A 25,596-nucleotide genomic window follows, 5' to 3' on the forward strand; every position below is an offset into this window, starting at 1 on the left:
GCGTAAAAGACAAAAAAGGGAAAAAACCAACTCTTTCTTCACGTACCATTAAAAATATTGTCATATCTTTAATGAATAATTAGTTTGCCAAAAAGAAGAAACAAAGAGAAAAAACAAGTGTAAAGTAGCTATCAACGAGCACAAACAAGTCACTCATTATTTTCGTATTTCTAGCTCTTATATTCTCGTACAAACAATTAAATTCTTTTTCGTATGATTCCAAATGTAAACAAATAAATAATCCTATCTAAAATTGAATAGGTCCATTCTTTCTTAGTCTATGCCAAAAATGATGTACACGATTAAAAGAAAAGATTAAAAAAAATTAGTGCACTTTCTGATGAAAAGCGGATAACAGGGCATTATTTGAAATCAAATTAATTTAAAGTTACATGCAATTTTTCATTTTTTATATTTTAAATTAATTTATTTTTTTCATTTCGCAAGTTGTGAAATCTATCAAAATTTTCTTTAACTCTTATATAATACTACAAAAATAAGCAAACTATAGTTCATGATCAAGATATATTAGAATGTCTTAAGGTGTCACATCGATAAATCACTTATTTCATGTTCCTTTTATAAATAAACATTTGCAATTATAAACTTTCAAATACATATAATTTCATAAAATTTCACTAGTTCGTGATAGTATTAGCTAATTATCCTTTTAATGTAATTCTTTCATGTGATATAACTCAATCCAACTCTTCACATCCATTATTATTTTTTTTTACAAAATATAAACGAATGAGTTAAGTTTTACATTTCAAAAAGTTTTAAAATCTCTGAACTTATAGAATTTGAAATCATGTTATCTAAACATATAAATAAAATTATAATTTCAAATTAGGTAGCTCGAAATATATAAATTTGTTAGGTTAGTCAATTCACTATAAAGTGAAAAAAGAGTAACCATTCAACGCAACGTGTGGAGTGGGAAAGGAAAAAGGGAAGAGTTTACCGTTCAAAATGGTTCTCCCAAATTTAGTTCGAGGCCTATAAATATATCTCAAAGAGCCTCGCGAGCTCTTCACATTACCATTCCCTCCCTTTTTGTGTCTTCACAAATCCACCATTCTTCTACCTTTGGTAAGCTTCAGATCTTGATTTCTCTTTTCCCGATCTACGCTTTTTTATTCATCTCCTCAATTTCATACATTGCATTCTTCAATTTACTGCATTTTCTTTGCTCCGATCTGACCCCAATTTTATCTCTTTGTTTTGGAATTCTTGAGATTTGATTTTGTATTTGGGAGCTAGTTTTGATTTTATCTGATTAGGAATTTGTTTATGGTTGAACAGATCTTATTTGGATTTCGTAAAAGTTTCTATAATTTGCTTATCCTTTTCAATTTCAGTAGCTGAGATGTCTTCAAATTGCGTAGCAGCTCAAGTAATTCGGTAAGCAGTTTTTCTCTGTGGATTTAATGCATACATGTCTATCTAATTGCCTTTGGAAATTACAATATGCATTGAGTTTATCTAATCTGATTGCAACTCTATTTTATTGTTTCGTCCATTTTATTTCTGGGATTACTTGAGATTGAGATTATGGTGAATCATGGGTCCATCTCGGTTGGACTCACCTACTTGGCTTAGGTTTTGTTTCAGTGCCAAATTGAATGACTTGCTGCAGTTTGGAGATTGAAAAAGGAAACACCAGATGGTTTATTATTATTACATTTTTGATTATACGATAGTTCAATTGTATTAATAGTTAATAAGTATGCGAATAGAGGGAAATGTGATTAAGTAGTAATATTGTAGCGCATTTTGATCTTTCGTAGATAGAAACTCTGATTTTATGGCAAGCAATATAGCAATTGCAATGTGCCTAAAAGAAAGAATAAGTGTTTGATTAAATTGAGTCATAGGAAGTCTCAATAAACTTTTCGGAGGATAGAAAAAAGAAGATCCCATTTGCTTTTGCTGCATCACATCTTTAATATTTTGTCCATTTATTCATCTCTGTGAGACAGAAAATTGATTTAGACTCTTAATTTCAAATGAGAACCGATATGTAGTGGTTTTGTGTTGGAGCATTGTTGATTTAAACAAAGCAATTAAAATATCACCATGTCTCATGTGGCGTGCTGGATATGTATGATTGCCAATCCTAGTTCTTTTTAAACTCAGTGTTGTAAAAAGCCTCGCTCTAAGCTTTGAAGTGAAGCCAGGTATGGGTCTTGCGCTTCAGATGGCTCCTTCTCTTCTGCAATATCCCTACTGCTAGCGACTTCTTTTTTCCTCTTTCTCTTCTCTGTTTCAATATCTCTTTTTTCTTTCTCGCTCATCTCCATTGAATGTTTAGCACCACATCTTGTTACACATTTGACTAATAAGTTCTTTTCCTTTTCTTGATTAATTTCTTTAGTTACGGTAATATTAAAGACCTTTAAATCCGTAAATAATCATAATTGAAACATACTCCTAAATAAGGATGAATTCCTGGTCACTAGCTCCATTCATTCCATAATTTCAAGGGAACTAATGATCCTCATTGTAATTATTCTGAGTTGCTTGGTGGGTTTTTTGGGGAAATCACTTAATTATAGTGGCAGTTCCCATGCACTAACATCTCTGTTTTGGGTGTTTTGGCAATTGTTGGGACAGGTATAATTCTTACTCAGAGTGACACCTTGGACCTTCTTAGATATCGTGATGCTGGAAGATAAAGGTTGGGAAGATCCTCGTTCCGTTAATAGCCCTAGGAGGATCTTGAGTTTTTCCAAGAATAGGAAGGCCACTGTGTTCTTTCCAGACCCAGACGACAGAGATTCAGGTTTTGGTGTTTCTGGAGATCAGGGACCCAAGACTTCTGAAGTTTACGGATTTGTTGGCTCCATTACTACTGTTGTTGCTACAGGTCTACCCATCCTCATCTTTAAGAAGCTTAGTCTGTTACTTAGAACATATCCCTATGTTTGAATATTCAATGTTTTCTTCTGATGTCATAGTTTTGGAATATAGTTGAATTGTTAGTATTATAATGTGATGTGATTTTCTTCCTTGGTAATGCTCATCATGGCATGAAAGTTACTTATTCTTATCTTTTGGTTAGACTCCTTGGCCTTCCTGGAAATGCTTGTGCCCAGGCATCACCAGTATCCGTATATAGGGCAGAGTATGCTAATTGATTTTTCTTGGGAGTTGAAATGACAAGGCTGTTGAAATCTCTGTATATATTACTCTGCAAATATTGAAAACAGATGCAAATACTAATTTTTGTTGTCTGTAAGATGCTGTCTGTTGTTAAGTATTGAGCTCTCATATTTTGTATGTATAGCTGCTTTGTTTAACCTAGTTTCACTGGTATTCCAGTGGTCACAACATTCATTTGTTTTCATGCATACGGAAGTCTGATTGGTTTCTATTATTTTCGATGAGCAGTTCTTTTTCTGGTGTGGGCATATCTTCCCGAACATTGGTTGCACTCTTTGGGAATTGTTTACTATCCAAGCAGGTAAAGAAGATGTACTTGCAGGCTTGTGTCATATTTACATAAAAGATCCTTTTTAAATTAGGAGATATTATGAATTTCGTAGTATCATAGTTTCAAATTCACTTAGCTGGTTTGTCTGACACCAGAGCCAGAAGCTGGTTAGTGTATTCCAGCCTAAGTTGGGCTTAGTTTATTCCAGTTTCTGGATCTATAATGGCATTTGGTTGTTTTGAACAAACGTCTTGAGAATAGAATCCACAGATTTTAAATTGATAAACCCTTTAGTTGCATTTCAGAAATTGATATATTGGTCCTACACTTCAGAAATTACAAGTGCATGAAAGCAACTTAAAGCATTTGCAGAATGCACAAGATGAAAAGAATTTTCTTGGCAGAACTTAGCTGGTCACATACTAATTGTCACAAGATATATTCAACATCCTGTTAAATTGTTCTTCTTTTTTATCAGGTACTGGGCATTAGCTGCGCCAGCTTATGCGATGATGACTATAGCACTAGCTGTAGGATTTTACATTGGTCTCAACTTCTTGGCTACCCCTCCTCCAACTTCTTTCAGCATGATATATGGTAATTGTTACTTAGACTTTCTGGGAATGAGAGTAGAAAGGATTTTCCTAGCATCTCTGTCTCGACTCTTGATGCATGCAAAACCCAAATTTAGCATTGTTTGTTGAGAACACAATATGAGTAGTTGTTTTTACATAATCATGGGATTGAGCACGTAATGTTTTCTTTCTATCTGTTCTGCAGATGAATTCACGAGAGAACCTTTGCGCAATGGGCCTTCAATAGACAATGATGAGCAACCTATAGAGCCTATATCTGATATTCAGATTGATCAAATAAATGATCTTATGTTCAATCCATAGAAACAATTTTACTATGCAGTTATTTTGCTTGGGTAGATCGTATCAGTTTCATTTCCTTCATTTCTCAGTGTTATCTTTTTGATTCACCCAATTCAGGTACTTCACATTGAATGTAATTTAGATGTGGCTTCTTTCACAATCATGCATAATGGTTCTGGTATTCACAACAAGTATATTGTTTAAAGACGCCATATTTCTACATCATGAAGTAATGTTTTCTTAATCAAGTCCATAAGCAGTAAAAAGGATACAATACAAGTACAAAAATGGAGCAGCAGCCTGAAGCAAAAGGGCAACTGAATGTGGTATATTATTAATTCAGTTCACAAATACATAATAAAGCAACAATTCATCCAAAACCAAATAATATGACAATAAATTCTACTACAATCAAAGAATTTAGGCTGTTAAAATGTTTGAACAAGCAGCGATATCGATTCACCCAAGTCGTGAATTCGTTAATGTTTTTCTTAATCAAGTCCATAAGCAGTAAAAAGGATACAATTCAAGTACAAAAATGGAGCAGCAGCCTGAAGCAAAAGGGCAACTGAATGTGGTATATTAATTCAGTTCACAAATACATAATAAAGCAACAATTCATCCAAAACCAAATAATATGACAATAAATTCTACAACAATCAAAGAATTTAGGCTGTTAAAATGTTTGAACAAGCAGCGATATCGATTCACCCAAGTCGTGAATTCGTTTGTGTATCGTAGAAGAAAGGTCTCAAGTGCAATTTATCTCATCGTACCCACGCTACAGAATCAATCTCATCTCTTGCTTTCTTGTACAGTTCAAGCCTCTTGGCACATAGCATTCTTCTCTCCATCAATGCAGGATCTTCATCTAACAATTCTGAAAGTGCCTTGCCCTGAGAAATATAAACAACTGTCAGCACTTGTACTATAAAAAAAAACCTGCTAATTTGGGATGAACACTGAGATAGTACCTCTTTCTTCCCAATCTGGGTGTAGAAGTAGTTCAACAAAGATTGTTTAGCCTCCTTCACTTGACAATAAACCACTGCTTTGGGGAGTGTGTTCCTCAATGTATCAGACACCATATTCACATATGATGATACATTTGAACCTATCCGACGAAAGTGAGCCTCTCCGTACCGGTCTACAGCAGCAGCAGCTTCTGGCTTTCCCCCCTTGGGGGTTTCCATCTCCTGAGGTAGTTTTCTGAAGAAATCCACTGTCAAGTAAGAAGATTCCATGTCCACTAATCTGACTACCGTCTTTCTACCTTCATCACGGAATTTTTCCAAGGCTTCATTAGAAGCTGCAGCTATTGTAGATTGCAAACTGGGAAACCGCTTCAATTCCTGCTCCACCAATATATTTAGAAATAACCAGAAAAGGGAGAAGGGGTTATGTAGCTAAAAGTAAAATTTAACACAGCTGCCCGGCACCATTACCTGACATTCTCCAATAGATTTCCTCACTAGTTCCTTCAGCACAAAGTGTACCTGATATATTTCACATAAATTAGAGTTGATAGGAGGATTAACTATTTGACCCCTGATAAATTTTGGATAATTACTTACAGCATCAACAGAGGCTTCAGCTGGGCCTCTAAAATAATTCAAGGCCCCTTCAATTAGACGTCTATAACCTTGCTCAGGTGCTATCAAGTGAGGCTGGTAACCATCTGCCTCTGAAACAACTTTCCTCACATTTTGCACAGAGAGATATCGGTCAAAAGGGAGTTTTCTCAAAGCAGCAGGTAGTTGGTTGTCAAACACTCCATATATTCGATCACCACCAGGTCGACTGATTAACAAAAAGAGGTAAATGCATATTATATATAGTCTAGGTGCAGAGCAATAAACTGGAAGTTCATTAAATCAGTACAAGCATTTACAGACAAGATAGACAAGTGTGACGTGTCTACTGGAATGTGTTGCCAATTCGTTGAGTTTAATGGGTACATCTTTTTCATTTTACAAGTTCTCATGAGTGAAGTTTCTTCAAATTCTGTGTTTTATGGGTACTAGTCACATTTGGTGGTCTCTCTTCAGCCTTTGCCGAATCCCTCCTTGTATTTCAAGTTCCTTTGGATTTTTTGAAGTGCTAACGATCATTAAAGTTAGATTTGGAAAACTAAGGAAAAAAAGAAAACAATCCACTTACCCTCCATCTAGATGCTCCTTAAATATCTTATCAAAAGCACGGCAAAGTTCCAAAATAGTATACAGTTGAGCCTGAAATAAACCAGTTCACATACTAAGATAAAGGAAAATATCAACAGTAGCAACGAGAGATATAGAAGTCGAAGCTTACGCCTGCATCAACAGCAATAGGCCTTCCAAGGTGGTCCAGTTCCGATTCAAGTTCATCTATGCTTTTATTAATAAGTGATGTGATACTTGGTATTCTTGCCTTAATAAATTGTTCCAAGTGCTGAAATGGAAACAATCTGAATATGAACTCTGCTCAACTTATTTAGGAACTCCTTACATTAAAAGAACTATTAACTATACCTTTGACAGAAGTTTTGCAAGGTACTCCGAACCCATTTTACTAGCCAGATGCCCATAATCCGGACTGGTAGCAAAATATTCACGCTCCTTTCTTCTTGCATAGATCATGTCTACATTTTTATTGATGTCAGCTTGTGAACGATTCACAATACCAACCCAGGGATGTTGCAAACGATAAGCTCTTCCTTCAAGAACCTTAAATTCAAGAAAAAAGAATCAACTGCTAGTACAACAAGCTGTGCTGCCAAATAATAGCATACAGCAGGAACCAAGGACTCAGAGAGTTAGATCTGGATAGGCTTATCCAATTTATGAATCAAGTAATGTAGAAATTAACCAAAACAAGTTCACAGGTACTATAACAAATAATAAAACTCACATCTAGAGCATTAGTGCCTTTGTCCATCAAATCTAGCTTGGTCAACACTCCAAAAGTCCGTTCACCTGCAGGGGTTGCAATGTGACACTTCATCAATGATAATGACAAACATTAGACATTCTCCCAAAATATGGACACTCTTTGACAAGTACTCAAGCTACTGGACTTGGAGTCCCAAAACTATAAGTATCAAAAGATTATACCTGTTGGATCCACTTCTCTTGCAAGTTTTATTGCGTCAGAGGTGGCGATATCCTGATTGGCAGGAGAAACTGCTAGAATGATGCAGTTGGGCTGCATGAGAAGACAAAGATCAGATGAATAGAAGACACAACCCAAGAACAACTCATGTATGGGAAATGAACGCGATAACTAGCAAACAATGTGAAAGGAAAGGCAACCTATTTTACACACTGATGAATGTAGGTAGCATGCCAACCATGCATGGAGACAAATGGAAAAACTAGCAAATAATGTGAAAGCAAAGATTTGTCCTAGTTAAATTCAGGTAGATTTTCTTGAACTGACAGCAACAGAAAACCGAGCAAGGGAATATTGTGCTCATCAGCTCATAGTCATCATTCACTCAACCAAATATAAGAATAGTTGTTATTTGGCATTATGTTCCACACTAACTGAATATTGTTTGGTGATCCAGTCAAGGGAGCGGGAGACTTTAGGTGATTGACATTCAGAACAATTATTCTGACTGCAAGAGGTATTTATAAAGTAGTTTTCAGTTACTCATTATTTAGTTTCTCACAATCAGTGACATGTAGCATTCTGTTATTTTCTTTAAATGCACTATTCAGACTAAATTACCAGATGTTGAGGAATGTTTAGTATATAATCAAAACAACGGTATTGTCCCACATAATTTGTGGGTTTTATCTACAAGAACAAGGTAAACTTCCAAGTTAAATTTTGTGAGGACTGTAGTCATTTGGTAAATGTAGCCATTGTGGAAATTTTGGGACTCCTAAATCCTAACTAGTTAAATCTCCAAGCATTTTAACTCTTTTAAGGGAGTAATACCTACATCACATATATCATTTAATATCTCCACTCTTTTCACCAGAGAATAAAAATGAGCATATCAGAAAGTTAAATTAGTATCTCGTTACCTTCCCAACATACGTTCGAACCATGTTCTCAATGTCTTCGACTATAGTCTCAGACTGCCCCTCTGCAGTAATGAGTATTGTTGCATTGAAAACAGGCTTGATAAGACTAAAAAAGAATGCAAATAATGAAAGGACATATGGAGCGTACCAACAGCCACTTTTGTTAAACCAGGTAAATCAATCAGCGTTAAGTTGACCACTGCCAAGAAAATACACATGGTATGGAGTTAGCATGATAAAGAGAGAAAGAAATGCTCTGTAGAACAAAGGAGCAAGAGAAAAGACCATACGTTCTCAGCAATAAATCAAAATGTTATAATGAAATACTACAACATCAAGCCTATCTTCAATGATATTTAGAAAACAGACATGTATGTGAAATAACCAACTTCAGAAACAAAAACTAAGAGCATACTGCAGTAAGTTTACTTTTTGGGACCATAAGTGAATCCTTAAGCACGTATAAAGAACTCATGGATATCATACCATTTGGAGAGTATATGCTCAAGTGGATCGGAACAGGGGAGATCTGCTTAGTTTTCCCTGTGATTCGATCAGTTTCATCCGCGATCTCCTTGCGAACCATGCCTGTTAAAAAAATAATAAAGAAACATATATTGTTGAATCAGAATCTACAATTTAGTACTGATAGGTAAAACTATTGATAACATGTGCTTGAGGGCACACATACATGTCACTTCACAAGCACACATACACTAAGAGAGAGAGAGAGAGAGAGAGAGAGAGAGAAGAGTGAACTAAAAAACTAGTAGAACTAAAGTTTAATAATAATCTGTCTCCATAACTACCAATCTATTAAGTTACTGTATATGACTACTCTTCTATGCACAAGTAATCATGTTACACATTTACCTCACTTGTAAGAAAAAATGTTTTGTAGCAACTTTGATATTTCATTAATTGTCATGAAATAGTAAAGAGTTCAGATAAATTCAGAAAGTGGTAAAGTAATGCCCCAAAAGAAAAGGAAAGAACAGAGGTCAATTGATATACCGAAATCTGTGAACCGTCTTCTTGGCAAATGACCAAACTCTGCATATTCCTGCTGTCCGTCATCAGTCTTATGAAGCTGCAACACCAATGGTCTCCTTGTGACAATTCCTGAATGGATACAACAGACCATTTCACTCAGCCAATGTAATTCACAAAATCTATATTATATTAAAAGCAGGAAACCCTTGACTTAAAGGGTTAAACTGTGGGGATCTTGGTAGTCAGTTGGTTTGGCTACCTGAACTTTCACGGTTTCACCTTGTTGGGAGGGTTCAATTCCCAACCTTATGATCCCTCCCCCATTTCTCCTTCCTAATCCCTATGTAATAAATTAAATTATAAAAAACTTAAAGTTATGAAGACGTGCCACCGTTTCTAATGTTACTCCTGCACAAGTTGTCACAACTTATGGTCACTTGGTTTATCTTAGTGCAAATGAGATTATTATCATTATCTTGCAGATTCATAATTGGTAATGATACAAAAGAGGTTTCTAATTGTACATTTAAGGCATATTGCACTTAGCTTCTTCTAGCAAATACTTTTATCTCTTTTTTTTCTTGGTTGACTACTTTTTATACTATAAACCAACAGATCCCCAGAATCGAATGAGAGGTTATTTAAAAATCATCTATTTTTCCTTGCTGGTGTTCAATCAAGCATTGTTTACATCTAATATGATTTTAATCATGTTTGGCGCAATCACATGTTAAGTTGTTTTGACTGACTTTACTAAAAGACGAGGACTGTTTATCGGTTGGTCCAGCTCGGCTATGAATGTTATCGGTTATCGGACTATAGACATGCTAAATTGATCCAAACCACTACGATTGATTATCAGTTATTGGTTAGCAGTCCTTACATCTTGGTTCTTTGAAGTGAGGCAGTGACTTTTCTTTATAAATTTATTATGATATTTTTTTTCTTGGAAATGTTTACTAGATAAACGCAATGATTAAAAAAAAAGGGTAAAGGTGTTGCGGGAGTTAAGAAGGAGAAAATGGTCTTCACAAAAAGAACCAAAATTTTTATTTCAATTATCGGTTGAATTTGATAGATTTTAATGGGTTATAGGTAAAACCATTAAGAAAACTCAATAACACCATTAATCGACCAATAGGCCAATAGAATAAAATACTAAAATGTTCACAAACCGTGAAACAGATATCAATAAACAAATAATTTCTTTTATTCAGCTTATCGGTTTAATTAAAATTAAACATATTAGTTGATATGCCTACTAATAGCATATATGTCGTTGAAGGAGAAGGAATTGTTATTTATTGGTTGGATCAAAACTTGATTTGCCCATAGAAATTTGATTCAATCAACAAATCCTATAAGATAGAGCTAACATACAATTTGGTAAGGTTTAATTTTTAAGTTATTTGGTAATGGTAACATACAAATGCTAGCCTTCTAGCTAATATGTAGACAAACTGATACCATTGTGAGCATCTCGATTGTGACATATTGGTTACAGCCAATTGGTATGGGATTCGTATTGCACCCAACCTTTATTTGTTCCAACAATTTTTCGGGTATGGTATCTTCTTCTTTTTTTCGTTATCAACAGTAACTTTTGGTGTTGCAACTTGCACCACATTGATATATGTCCGAGCATTACTATTATCTCTACTCTTCCTAATTTTATTTTCACCATTTCATTTTAGTAAATATCATTCGATATTATGAAAAAAAATATCCGTAGCAGATAGTTTGTTCATTGCAGGACAACTATATAGAAACAAGAGTAATACCTATTTGCTTCTATATGAAGTCAGGTCATTTAATGATCTAACTCTATTGATCCTGTGCACCTTTCAAACTATGACTCAACACTGCTAATTTAAGTGAGTTTCGTAAGGAGAAGATTATTTAATCATGAGTTTATTGTGAGACAAGTTTTTTCTCAATAAATCAAGTTAATTTTATAACGGCAGTGTTTATAAAGGTGATGGCCACAAAATCAAAATAAGTAAAAATAATCACATGGATCTAATAAAATTTTGATGTTAATCTTAGTAGATTCAGACAATATATGCAAATATCTTGACCTCAACAAACAAGTCATTATACAAAGATTTGCGGCGATTACCCACAACAGCTTGCACTTTATTCTTTTCTGTATAATTATAACGCAATTTTAATAATATTGATATTATTATACATAACCATATATCGCATCACTCAACATACACGTGCACGTAAGGAGAAACTAGTTGTGTATAATGTAATAGAAGTTCTAGCAACCCACCGCTTTAGTACAGTTAGAATGATCTAAGGAATGACAGAGAAAAAAAGTATGATAAAGATAAATTAATCAAAGCAGCTTACCTGATCCACGAGGAAGAAAATCTCGGGCTACTATGCTTTCCAACACAGATGACTTTCCAGAACTCTAAATTAATACAAGCAACCAGCAAAAACTGTGTTAGCCCATTTCCTTTGAATACACAATAAATTGAGCAACAAAAGTTACTCAAAACAACAATCAATAGCAGAGGTAAAAATAACCAAAATTCCACCATTACAATACTTAAAAAATCTAAATCAGCACAAACCCATTTCAGCAACCAATAGCAGTGGGGGAAAAAAAATCAAGATTTCTCAATTTAACAAGTTAAAATCAAATCCAACACAAACCCATATACAAAAGTCTCATCTCCACCATCACTAACATGGATCTACTAATTACCCAGCTCCCCAAGTTAAATCCTAGTTCCATTAAAACCCATCGGGGGGGGGGGGGGGGGGGGATAACCAAGAAACCGAATAAAGATAATGGATCACCAACCTGACCGCCGACAACAGCAACTGAAGGAAGAGCATCCCATAAAGAAGAAAACGCATTATCTCCACCACCATAATCACCAAGAGCAGTACAAGCTCTCTGAATCCGATTCACCAAACCAATTAAACTCTCCATAGTATCAATCTCAAACTAAAAACAATAAAATCCTAAAACCCCAGATCTATATTTATTACGAGAGAAAAAAGATTGGTGATTAAGCAATCAAGATTTGGACTTGAAAGTGGAACTGTGTTTGCTTTTTTACAGAGAGATAGGAAAAAGGGGAGAAGAGAAAAGGGTCTTTGAAATTGGACTTGGTTTTCAATTTTACTCAAAAGAAAGTAAATATAAGGGGTTACGATATATGCGCGTTATTGTCGCTTTGATTTATGTATGGTTAATATACAACCTGTACCCTTTCCATTTTTATCTTTTTATAACGTTTCGAAATTTTGAAATTTGAATATTTGTGGGTCACCTTGATCTAAGCTATATCAACAAGAAAGTGTCTTTTTTTAATGTGTAAAAGATTTTCAAATTAGAACCTTGTGTGTTAAAGTTTTTAGAATGCATGTATTGGCGTTTGAATATCATATTCAAATGCTGATTTCATTTCATAATTTAAAATTACGAGATGAAATTTTATATTGAAATTTTACTTATAAATCAAGCGTAGTTAAAAATTATCTCGTTTCTAAATTTTTTTGAACATTTTGAAATGTTACAAATTCAAGTAGAAGCCCATCAAACTTAAAGAATAACGTGAACAAAGTTAAATGGTCCATGAACAAGTATGACAACACAGAAGAAATCAAAAATTATAGTAATTTTGAAGCTTTTTCTACCAAGGAAATTCTCATTTTGTCCTAATACTAAATGTTCGTTTACAAATTTGTGGACGGCATTATTATTTACATAATAAAACTTTAAAAAAATTGATTGTTATTTTTGGTATTCCATCCGTCCGACATTATTTGTCATGATTTCTATTTTTAGAGTTAAATTGTAAAAATAACTTTGACTAACATTATAAGATGTATTTTTTCATCATATTAATATGCAAAAAATTTCAATTTTCATGTAGTTTTGGAATATCTAATTTTTTTGTTTTAAATATCAAATTAATTTGATCTAATTTAACTTTGAAAATTAGCCAGGCTTTCTAAAAACACAACATAACAAACAATTCCGGATGGAGGAAGTATTATACATAGAGCCTGTTTGGCTCAGCTTAAAAGCTGGTTTTTGACTTATTTAACTGTTTGGCAATACTGAAAATAGCTTATTTTAAGTTAAAAAAAACTTATTTTAAGCCAAAAGTTAAAAGCTGGGATAGGGGTGCTTTTTTTTTTTTAGCTTATAAGCTGTTTTAAGTTGACCACATTTTTATGTTTTTTCCCTTAATATTTTTATACAATCTCCAAATTACTCATATAACCCTAACATTTCTTTCTTCTATTTTTCCCTTTTCACGTTTGGCATAACAACTTCAGCACTTTTATCCAAACACATAACTGCTTATTTTAAAAATAAGTTTCAGCACTTTCAAAAGTACTTTTTTAAAGCTGCTTTTATTTAACCCATCCAAACGGGCCCATAATCGTGGAAAATCCCAGAAGCACTAATACTTGTGAATCAAATTCTTCTATAAAGAAGAAAAATGAAGAATATAAATTTGATCAGGAATTAGAATGGGTACTAGTACTTCTAATTCAATAAAATCTAACTCTAATACACGAAAAAAAAAATTGTTTATCAGTGGTTTTAAAGCAAAAAAAAAAAAACCATAAAAATAAATGGTAAGGTATACACACTTCTTTTCAAATTTATGCACAATGTATTAAAATTTAAAATGTCACACGTACATGATTTTAGTGCTATAATTTCACATTGCAACTAAAATTTAACTTCGGCATATGATATACAACCATGTCAGTCAATAATGATCCAACTAATCAAAAGTAAAAAACTTTACACAAAATCTCATCTCATAGTGATAAGATCTAATGTCAATCTATTTACTCGTTTTTAAATTACAAAAAAATTTTAAATTTGGTGAATTTGATTACATCTCAAACTATCTCAATACATCGTGTCCCGATTGCAGATGCATCCCTTAATGTCTCAATACATCGCATCTCAGTTTCAAATACATCACTCAACGTCCCGATACATTGTGTAAAGTGATGTATTCGAGAATAGAAGAGAGTAGAGGTTTTTGTAATATTTTCAAATGGTATGAAAATATGGTAAAAGAAGTTGTATATTTAAATAATTTTTTCATCGACTTGGGCTAACGAAGCTGATCGGTTTACACACTGGGCTAAATCTCCTGATCTGCTAATGTTCAAGTTGGGCCTTTAGTGGGCATTGGGCTCGTATCTCTTCTGTAGCATGTTCTACACTAGTGGGCCACTTATTATTTAGAGACCCATTTACCAATGAACACAAAAAGGGCAACGTTAGAGGTGTTAAATGGGCAGATTAGACTGAATTATATTCGGATGGGGTCGAATGAGGATCAATAATGTTAATAAAGAAAGGTCACACACATGATTTGTATAAAAATTGGGCGAGTTTCAGACATTGACGACAATTTTTTCATTAGAAAAGTACGTTTTATGGGTACCTTAAGATGTTTTTTAAGAAACTCACCCCGCACCAAGATCTAATTTTCCTATATAGCTACAAATAAGTAATTTTCCTGCAAAATAATAAACCGATAAGAACCGACATTTCATAGTGGAAAATAGAGGTGCGTGCTTTGAAATAGATGGGCCAGTCCAAGTACTGATTGGGATCTCTCAGGCCCACTTGGATCTCAAACTTCAAATTTCAATTTTCCAAGCCTTTTTTGTATTTATTTTTCTTAAAAGGAAAACGTCATCACACCCAAAAAAAAAATAAAAAATAGGAAATTTCAAAACATAGCCAATTAAAGATAGATTCAAAACTATCAATTCATTCAGACTCCAACATTGTTTTCAAGGCATTACAATTTTTTGAAATTTATAATTTGTTACTATTATAAAACGTCAGACAATTAGAAACAACACCATTATTCTATATATGCAAAAATAAGGAAATAGAATATATGCGTTTAATTAGGGTATTTAAGTCAAAATCTTATCCCTAATAATTAGGCCCTAATTATGTTGAGATGGAGAGGGACTAGTTACTAACTCTAATAGTATATAATGCATATATTGTTGACACTCTAATCAGCTGCTTTCATTAATTAAAAAGATGAATTATTCTTGTCTTTTGTGTTTAGGACAAGTAATTAATTTTGACTATTTTAAAAATCATATATGAATATAATTACTGGTATATAATTTAAGCAGAACTTTTTGACAAAATATTGTACAATTTTATATAGGGTCAAGTTTGAAGGAAAAATCACAACAAAATGAGACAATAAAAACAACAAAAAGGAAGTAACAATCGTACAATATCATATATAATGTTTTGGAGAAATTTCTCGTGAGTTGAATAGTGAGTACCAACCACTTTTACGTTTCAATATTATTTATAATGATGCAATATTTATGTTTACATGAACATATATATACATTTAAAATATAATATTAGATAGTGAAGGCGATAAAATGTCATTTACAAAGTTTGATATCATTATAATAATTTCGATCAAAGTTTAGACATATTTCAAACTTTTTTTCCTTATTAATATTTTAAGATATAACCACCCTTTATTAAGTCGTTTGTAATTTCAAGAACAATGTACAAAAGATAAAATGAAAAAAAAAAGGAAGAAATTATTTTGAACTTTTACAATGATGATCAATTTGAATAATTATTTTTAAGAATTACGATAGATAATTTGAGACATTAAAAGTAATATCACGAAAGAAAGTATAAGCTTAAAATGCATAGAACGAGAAACATATATGCTGCAATTGTCTACTATACTCCTAATTATGTGAGAATTATATGCCACCCTAAACTTAATATTTTCATATTATTTATTATATCCATTTATTAATTATCTAATTAATAAAATAAGTTAATACGCAACCTATGCAAATACACGCTTTTTCAAAACTAATTTTTAAGCATATGCAAATACACGCTTATTTTCTTTATGAAGTAATTAGTGATCAGCAGTATAGTTTTGAATATTAGTGTCATTATTAATTTCATCATAATTTAGATGCAATTTGTATATCTTGTCCCTATATTTTATATTATAAGTTGCATAAAATCAATTTGATTATAGCTAGGCAATGCTCAGATTGAAGAGTCATTTATGATGAAGCAAATGCAATTTCAGCTGCACATGACAAATAAATACCTACTGTACCTGATGTAATGTGGTACTTCAATTTTCATATAATTATTAGCATTTATATATGTGCCTTATATTTTAATATATAAAAAATAGTATAATAAATCACTTATTTATCCAATTATGGACCGTATATTATAAATATATTTATTTTGTTGTCATGTACGAGAAAAGGTCTCCAATTACGGACTTGTCTAATCAAAGGGCGGAAGAGTTCACCCAAATCTTCCTGGTAAAAAGTTATACTAAAGCGGATTAATGAAATTGGAGATTTAAAGTGAAATTTTAATTTAAGGCTTAAAATATAAATATAAGAATAAATGTTAGATATATATTAATATATTTATTTTCCTTACACTACACTACTTACATGAAAATTATTAGTACTTAATATTATTTTTTCTGTTATTGATTTTAGGTAAGATTTTATCAATCCAATATTGAAAAACATCCTTTTAGTGAGATAATTATTATATTTTATCAATCCAATATTAAAAAGCATCCTTTTAGTGAGATAATTATTATATGAATTGTTAACATAATCTTATAAATAGAGTTAGTAAATATTAAATAAAAGATAAGAGTATGAAGCACAATATGAGATCGAAGAACATGTTGACTTGATTTACTCCATTTCTATATGTTTCTTTTAAGGGAAAATTACATGGGATGACAAACATTTATAGCTAATTATATTATAGGGGTATAGTTTAATTTATTTACATTATATAATTATAGTTTATTTTTGTTTGCTATATTTAATGGGGTCCACAACCTATTATATAACCAATGGTATAAAAACATTATTTTCTAATTTTGTATATAATTATACACAAAACAATTTTCTCTCTCCTTTTCACATTCCAAATTTTTCTCCTACATTTAATACTCCAGCTATCCAGTTTGAAATTCAAATTGTTGTCCAAAATTAGATTATTCCCTCCCGAAGTTGAAGTTTCCTCCCGAAGTTGAAGTCAATTTCGTAAGTACTCCTTAATTTTAGTTGTCTACCTCTTTTTCTTTTTTTTACTTATTCAAAATTTGTATATGTATTCTGTTTATTTTTTTTCCATATATTTTGATGAAATAATCGATTTTTTGTTCCTGATAGATCTAAAATTGGTCACACAATGAATGAATCATCTTCATCTTTGAGGATTACCAGAGGTATTCCTTTGCATGTCAATGTTGTTGACATTTTACCATCGTTTTCAATGGGGTTAACTCAAGATTTTGGGTTTGATGTAGGGTCATTGGGAAAATCAAATCAAGTTATACAAGAACAAACAATGGAAGAGCTTAGATCAAAGGAAAAAAACGACCCTACGGCAGTTCAACAAGCTATTAACAATGTCAAAGCTAGAGGCATTAAAATAGTACAAGGAAGAAGAAAGAGGAAGCCTGTAAACATTGAATCAGAGGAAAATGCTTCTGAAGTTGTCGGATCTGAAGAACATAATATTCATGAGGTACTGTATTAAAACACAAAGTTAGATACAATTTTTTGGTTAATTAGATGTCAATATACAAAAAATATTACTTAAGTATTGTATATAGTATAATTGCATGTTTAGTAATTGTATATAGTATATTGCATATTTATGTTATTTTTGTTTTTTTGTATATATATACAAAAAAGTAATTGGACTTAGTTATACAGATGAATTTTTTTTTATATATGATTAGAGTTTGTATATTCTATTAGTTATATACAAATTATTGAAGTTAGTATATATTAAGTTTATATACATATACAAAAATTGATATGTACATGTCTGTTTTATTGTAAATAATGAATTTTTTCTATTAAAATTGTAACACGTAATTTATTTTCGATAAAAATTTGGTGACCCCAATATTTTAGGGCCTAAGGCATAAACCTTATTTTGCAAAGGCAGGAGCCGGCCCTGGTCTTATACACAGACATATTTTGAATCTTTCAAAAACAAAATCAAAGATTAAATCAGTAATTTAATAGATTCAAAATTTACCTTGAGATTTTAAATTTAAATCATAGGTAACTTTTTAACTCTCAAATAAAAATTTCTAACTTCACTAGTGATTCGAATATTTTAACTAATAATGAGATAAGTATAAAGACATTAAAAACAAGCATAAAGTAAAATAGAACATGTAATCATGACATTACATCAAATGTGTGTAACAATTTTGGGTAAGTGATCTATTCAGAAGGACATAACGTTAACATTAAATTTACTAGATGCATAAAAGTGTTAGTAAGTACATAGCTTCAATTTTTTGAAAATATGGAAAGGGGGCTATAGTGGTTTTTTTTTTTTAATTATGTTTATTGGCATGTCCATAAAAATAGTGTGACGAAGTTTGTAAGGGTGAAGTACTTGTTGATGTTTATTAAGAAAGTTGACTTTGTTTGATTAAATTATAGGCTATAATCATGATTTTAATCTGTGTAAACATCAATCGGCTATGATTAATTGGCATGTCTGGTCAATTTATTGAAAAATTAAAAACATTTATTTAGAAAGATAAGATTTTTTTATTAATTTTTTATTTCTGTTTCAAAATATCTATCGTGATTTCTAAAATTAATTATTACAAATTATTTATTATTTTTAAAGTTCAAAAATAAAATTATTCATCATCATTTAATAGTAATTGAGAGAGGGAAAATAGTATAAATATGTGTAAAATTAGTTTGGTAGTTAAATGGTTAATTATTTATTTAATTTCATGTATCAGCAATGTCTTACTTTCCAATTATAATAAAATACTCTCCAACGTACTTTCCTTTCTTTAAAAACGTGGTTAATAAATAAAGCCGTTGTTCAACAAGAAACAACTTCCAACTAATTGTGATTCCATAATATATATATATATATATATATATATATATATATATATATATATATATATATATTTCAAAAAAGTTGATAATAATGAATTCGATTAAATACATATATATATGTATTAATAATAAGAATCAAGAGATAATTAAATGATCAAGCTAATATTATATAATGTTATGAGTGTACAAACACCTCTTATAATATTACGAGTCTATAAACACTTCTTAAATTTCAGAAGAGGCAAAAGAAATTAACTAAATAAAGTAAGTGTTTGGTATTAATATTATGAGTGTGTAAACAACCTCTTATAATTTTATACAATTTTTGTATATTAAAGGTATTATATTGTATTTCGAATTCTTAAACCTCGATACAAAACAAAAATAACCAACGTTTTTGCATAATGTTACAAAAATCAAGTATATTTATTTTAGAACTCAACTATGTAGATGCAATATAATTTGTGGACTATATGTTATTCTGTGAAATCAACCATATTAAACAATTATAACAATTCACATACGATTACTAATTAAATCTGATTAAATAGAGGTACTGATATTTATCTTTTAAAATAACTTGAATATATAGATATTCTTTATGTGTTGTTAATATTTATAACATAAGTTTTATTTCATTCGCATATATGTAGATTGTGACACAATTAATTTTTTTCGTATCCATAGAGAACTCAAATTTTTTTAATAATTGAATGGAGAGATTGTATTTATCCATCGGTATAGTAATATCGATTGAAAAGACATAGTTGATATAATGTAATTGTTGACTTAATGTGAAACCATAGTTTAGGCAAAAAGACAAAGTAATCACAATTTGTAATGTCAACTCCCAAACACCAATTACCTACTTTCAAAAGTTACATCAAAATAGTAAGAGGTCCCCTACCATTTTCAACATGTAGTGCTCCATTAAAATAATCATCAAATTAAAAGCTGAACAATTGGATTATTGCAAATGTCAATTTTGTTTGTAAGCACTAAAAAGTTAATTACAATTAATAACCTAAGGTCAAAATGAGTGGTCTGTGTTTGTTCACCAAAAAAATGCAAGATACATCATACATTAGATCTAAAAAGGAACTTACCGTTGTAACAATGTATATTTAACCACAAAAATGAGTAGATTAAAATTAATTATATTGAAATTATTTCTTATTTACTGTTTGATTTTATTTTGACGTATTAAAAATAAATTTGACTTTTAGTCATACTTATTTAACGCGTTAATAACTTTTGTATTGCTAATATGAAAAATTGCAATGTATTAGTTATGTCAGCTTAATAGGGTATATAGAAAATGTATGCATTGGTTATTTATGAGCTAAAACAATCATTAAAGAAAGATTGAATAATACTATAACTAATATATTCCCTCCATCCCAATTTATTTGTCAGTATCTCCTCTTTTAGCTGTTCCTAATTAGTCATTTATTTTGACAAATTAAGAAAGAACTTTAAGTTTTAATTCATCCTTTTTGAAATCATAATTAACAAGAGTAAAAGTGTAATTTTACCATGCTAATTATTGCTATCTTAATATGTGTGTCATTTCTAAAGTGAAAAATAGATAAAGCATATATTATTTTCTATAATATATCCGATCGAACGATCCTTAATTGAAATATCAAAAAATTCACTCAAAAGAAATTTAGACAATAAAATAAATTAGACTTGGAGATGAGCTAAATAATAGATCGGATCGTAGTCAAACATATCACACCATTTTTTCCATGTGTTGAGTTACCAAATGGACGAATCTTTGGGTAAATCATATTCTAGGCGTTAATGTTGTCACTCTAGAAAAGAGCATCACATCAAGGATGTGTTTGATATGATATTCAAAAAGATAATTATAATTTAGCCCCTTTGAATATTTTAATTACATTCAAAAAGATAAAATTAACTGCCTTATAAATTTCAACCAGATAATTTTGGTCGATTGATACATATTCATAACTTAGATACTCATATAAATAACAAATATAATTAATGTGTGTTATAAATTTCAACCAAATGTTTTGGTGGAATGATACATATTGATAAGTTTCTCAGAAAAAACTCCACATGAGTCAAGACATGTTATGTTGTTTTATACTATTGTGATTGGCAAACTTAAACAGTAATTTCCTCGTAAATAATGTATGATATTATTTAATAGTAAAGCTCTATGTATTTTTTGGCTCGATACATAATATAAATATTTTTTGCAGCAAAAAGAAAAATTTAGAATAAAATGAACAGCGAAATTTACTATCAAATAGCCATGCTTTTGTATAATATATTCCACTACACAAGCATTATATAGAGACATTTATGTTCCGAGTTCATTGCATTTTTATAGTGTTCTTTTTTAAACAGAATTATTTATAATATAATTATATATATTATTATGTTGAGTTTTAAAAAATGTGAATGAAATACGAAGAGTTATGACTTCTACGAAAAATTATAACTTTAATTAATAGTTGCAATTTTTATAAAAAAAATTGTGATTTGAATGAAAAGTTGTAAATTGTATGAAAGGTTGCGGCCTTTGTGAAGGATTGTCAATTTTCTAAAGTATTATGACATTTTCGATAAGAGACAATAAATAACTCTTCACATTACCTTTTGTTGTTTATAAATAGAGATATTTTCTTTCTCTCATTTTGGAACGATTAATTTTTAAACTTTTTCTTCTACTATTAAATCTAGTATTCTGAGTGTGTTTTACTGTCATTGAGTGACTCATTGACATCGTGAGTATTGGTATATATATACCGGTAAGTAAGATCGTTCTATTCTGAAAAGATATCTTCCATTCAGTGGGTCCGATTTGTTCTAAAGAAAAAATATTTTGTATATTATTTTTAATATGTTTATGATTCTATTTTTACTATTGGTTTTATTTTTTTTAAAAAATACTTTTTAAACTTTGTTATTTCTTACCACGACCGTGCTTCTTCCTACTATTGGTATAAGATCATTAGCATTTCCATGAAGGTGCAACCATTTGATTTGTCACTTCATTAGCAAGCTTAGTATAGGTTTTCTACGATGAATCAATCAATGGATCCCCAATATTATATACATGCATATGATAATTTAGGAGGATCCTTCCTTTTTTTTTTTTTTTTGAATGGTTCCATCAAATATCCTTGTCAAGTATATTTCCAACAAATAGTCCATATTGATTAACATAGCACATAAAGTGAAAAGTTAGTCAGTCCTTGTTGCATTCATTTTATTGGGATACTTGGTTTGTTTTTGGATGCTACTTATTGTACATAAGGGCATTTGATGTGATATACCATATACACTAGTATGAAGAGTATTTCTTTACTAGTCATGCTTCATTGTCCAAAAGACAATGAATCTGAATCTATGATATTAAAGTTTTTTTTTTCAGACTATTTTGAGATGTAAATCGTATTAGTAGGTTTAATAGGATAAACTTAACTACAAGACGTTAATAAAGAAAATTAATAGAAAAATACCTAAGTATCCCTTCAACCTATGCCCGAAATCCCAGAGACACTTATACTATACTAAGGTCCTATTACCCCCTGAACTTATTTTATATGTAATTTTCTACCCCCTTTTAGCCTACGTGGCACTAGTTCGAAAAAAAAAGTCAGTTATCGTTAAGCCCACAAGATAGTGTCACGTAAGCTAAAAAAGGGTAAAAAATTATTAATAAAATAAGTTCAGGGGGTAATAGGACCTTAGTATAGTATAAGTGTGTCTCTGAAATTTCGAACATAGGTTGAGGAGGTACTTGGATATTATTCCAAAATTAATCTCTAATCCTTTTATGAGATTACATGTTGTACTAACTCAAGTAACCTTGTATCGATGGAAGTTCTAATTGGCAAATAATATTGTGCACTTATAATTATGGTATAGTTGATTAAGATTGGATAGCTCATGAAATGCCATCTGGTACATTCATTTAAGAAACCAAATATTCAATTCCCAATGTAAACTAGGAATGCTTCTAAATAAAAAAATATACTTTAGTTACAACTCCATATCATATACTGCAATTGAATTAGAATTAAATTTGATGAAACAATACAATAATTTCAAGGACCAAAACTTAAAGCTTTGAATTCTCGAAAATATGAATTGCTTTGAATGCTCTCAATTGCGTGCAAGTTAACTTAGCAATGAAACATGAAATACATTTGGAATATATATGATCATGACTCAACCCCATATTAAGTTGATTAATCATCGAAATTTCATAGAATTTTATCAAAGGAGTCTAATTTTAATCAGCTTTTTTATGAGACTATTCCATCTTAGATCTTAATTTACGTCTATATAAATCATATTAGATCCCTATAAACTTGAAGGCGGTCCAAATCAGTATACGTTTGAAAAATATGTAACTAACGTGTAAAGATACGAGACAGGACCAAACTAGCTCATAACCGGAGAACTACTCAAATCTATACAAGAAAGGCACCAATCAATTCCCCAAACAATGTGTACTTTGACTCAGAGCATGTTTACATTGTTGCTAAAAATAGCTTATTCTTAGAAGAGCTTTGCAATAACGAATTTTCAATCAAGTGCTTTAAAAAACAATTTGAGTTTGTTTAATTCATTTGAAAAATATTTTTATAAGCAAATCATGTTTGAATGATCTTTTTTAAAAGTTTCTTTTGAAAGCTAAATTACAAAAAAAAAGGATAACTATTAATATACTTCTAATATTAAAATTATTTTATAGAGAAAACCATTTAAAATATTTATGATGAAAAGTTAATTAAATTTTTATTTTTATTAAATTATAATTTACATGTTAAAATTTTCAATCAATGTTATACCTTTCTTTGTGGCTGAAATCTTTAATTGTAAATCTTTTTCTTATCTAGTAAACATATTGTTATCTTTTTCTAATTCTATAAATAACACGTAAAATAATATACAATATATGTATACATAAAACATATTATAATTTTTTTGTTTAATTATATAAAAAGAAATATAAAAATCAATGAAATTTAAGCAACTTATGAAATATGTTAATTAATTAATAAAAAATATATTGGTAAATATGCATAGATGAATATATTTTAGTTTTGAAAAAAATATATTTTTGTTTTTGCTTCGTTTTTTTCTAAAGCAGAAATTTTTAGTTTCTCCCGAACAGCCGAAAAATTACTTAAAATTACTTCTGCTTCCATTTAAGATAACTTTTACTCATAAACACTTTATTTTTCTACAAAAAATAATTTTTTTTCTTAAATTAAGTATTTCTAACCTTGTAACAGTAATATCAAAAAGATTTTCACTTTAACATTACAATCCTCTAACGAAGATAATTAAAAGAGAAGAATCAAGATAGAAATAAAATTGTATCTACATGTTTATTAATATAAATATTTTTCTTCGTGATTGGAGTTTATTTTTATATGTATTATAATTTGTTGCACATAATGCGATTTCTTTTTATGAGTAACGATAACATAATTTTTATAGATATTTTATTATATAAAAGAAATGTCACCCGATGATATTGAATTTGAATTTTCAGATTTTAGAAATCTTGCAAATTCTACCGTTGATCTTTGCCAAAAAGGATAAGAAAAGAATCAAACTTGCAATTAAGACGAGGTTGTAAAGTTCTTAAGATTTTCTAGAGGTGATATTAAAAATGATTACTTAGTATTTCCCATTTATATTTATTAGGCAAATAAATGGGAATTTGACCGAAAAATTATTTTTTTTGACTTAATTGGATAATACTTATCTTAAAAATAACCACCGTTATTTTCAAGTAGAGTTGAAAATTTCTTTAATCACAAGTATTGGAGTATAAATATGATGAAATGGATAGTGTGTTATCAAAGGTAAAGTTGACCATTCATAAAAATATCATTAGATTGTTGATTATAAAGTAATAAAATAATATATAAAAAAAAAGATATAAATAAAACCATGACAAGAGCACTTCGTCATCAACTTTAAAAAAATTAGTCATCAAAATACTATATATTTGGCACAATGATTAAAAATAATTAATAGCATTATTGTGAAAATATTTGTCGAAACTATATTTTATATCCTTATAAATGTTTTACTTAGTTAACATAATTAAAATAACAGGAGTCAATTTTCAATGAGTTATAAATATTTATAATTTTTCCTCAAAAAGAGTATATCTTAAATAAAAAATGGTAAAATTTAGACCAGAGAAAGTAACTCATAATTAAGAGTTTATTTGAATTGATAATTCTCATAAGTTAGAAATTTTAACATATGACTTTTGACCTGTTTTATCATTTTAACTATAAATCAAATACTTATAAACACTTTA

General features: G+C 30.2%; 2 protein-coding genes and 1 long non-coding RNA gene across 5 annotated transcripts; 2 read left to right on the forward strand and 1 right to left on the reverse strand.

The window, feature by feature from the left end:
• The first annotated feature begins 878 nt into the window (after positions 1-878).
• On the forward strand, positions 879-4,474 carry LOC101246235 (phosphatidylinositol N-acetylglucosaminyltransferase subunit P). Of its 2 annotated transcripts, none has more exons than XM_069286938.1 (6): positions 879-1,092; positions 1,362-1,404; positions 2,617-2,869; positions 3,394-3,466; positions 3,915-4,033; positions 4,217-4,474. In XM_069286938.1, exons 3-6 carry the CDS (start codon positions 2,665-2,667, stop codon positions 4,333-4,335), a joined length of 516 nt encoding a protein of 171 aa, XP_069143039.1. In that variant the 5' UTR covers positions 879-1,092; positions 1,362-1,404; positions 2,617-2,664; the 3' UTR covers positions 4,336-4,474. The 2 variants fall into 2 exon arrangements, with proteins under 2 accessions (XP_069143039.1, XP_069143041.1); XM_069286940.1 differs by having other exon boundaries at positions 927-1,092; positions 1,306-1,404.
• A 392-nt stretch (positions 4,475-4,866) lies between these two features.
• Positions 4,867-13,877, reverse strand: LOC101244911 (phragmoplastin DRP1E). 2 transcript variants are annotated; one of them, XM_069286932.1, is made up of 15 exons: positions 12,139-13,877; positions 11,679-11,742; positions 9,342-9,449; positions 8,814-8,915; positions 8,476-8,526; positions 8,328-8,389; positions 7,407-7,497; positions 7,204-7,268; positions 6,825-7,019; positions 6,625-6,744; positions 6,475-6,545; positions 5,889-6,114; positions 5,760-5,810; positions 5,289-5,666; positions 4,867-5,204 (listed from the first exon to the last, which is right to left on the reverse strand). In XM_069286932.1, the coding sequence occupies exons 1-15, from the start codon at positions 12,268-12,270 to the stop codon at positions 5,082-5,084; spliced, it is 1,839 nt and encodes a 612-aa protein (XP_069143033.1). In that variant the 5' UTR covers positions 12,271-13,877; the 3' UTR covers positions 4,867-5,081. The 2 variants fall into 2 exon arrangements, with proteins under 2 accessions (XP_069143033.1, XP_069143024.1); XM_069286923.1 differs by having other exon boundaries at positions 4,867-5,210.
• Positions 13,878-17,524: 3,647 nt separating this feature from the next.
• Positions 17,525-18,021, forward strand: LOC104648444 (uncharacterized). Its single transcript, XR_742477.4, has 2 exons — positions 17,525-17,608; positions 17,690-18,021. It is a non-coding gene; the product is annotated as an uncharacterized lncRNA (long non-coding RNA).
• The last annotated feature ends 7,575 nt before the right edge of the window (positions 18,022-25,596 follow it).

This window comes from Solanum lycopersicum, chromosome 1, assembly GCF_036512215.1.
Source record: "Solanum lycopersicum chromosome 1, SLM_r2.1".
Lineage (NCBI taxonomy): Eukaryota > Viridiplantae > Streptophyta > Magnoliopsida > Solanales > Solanaceae > Solanum > Solanum lycopersicum.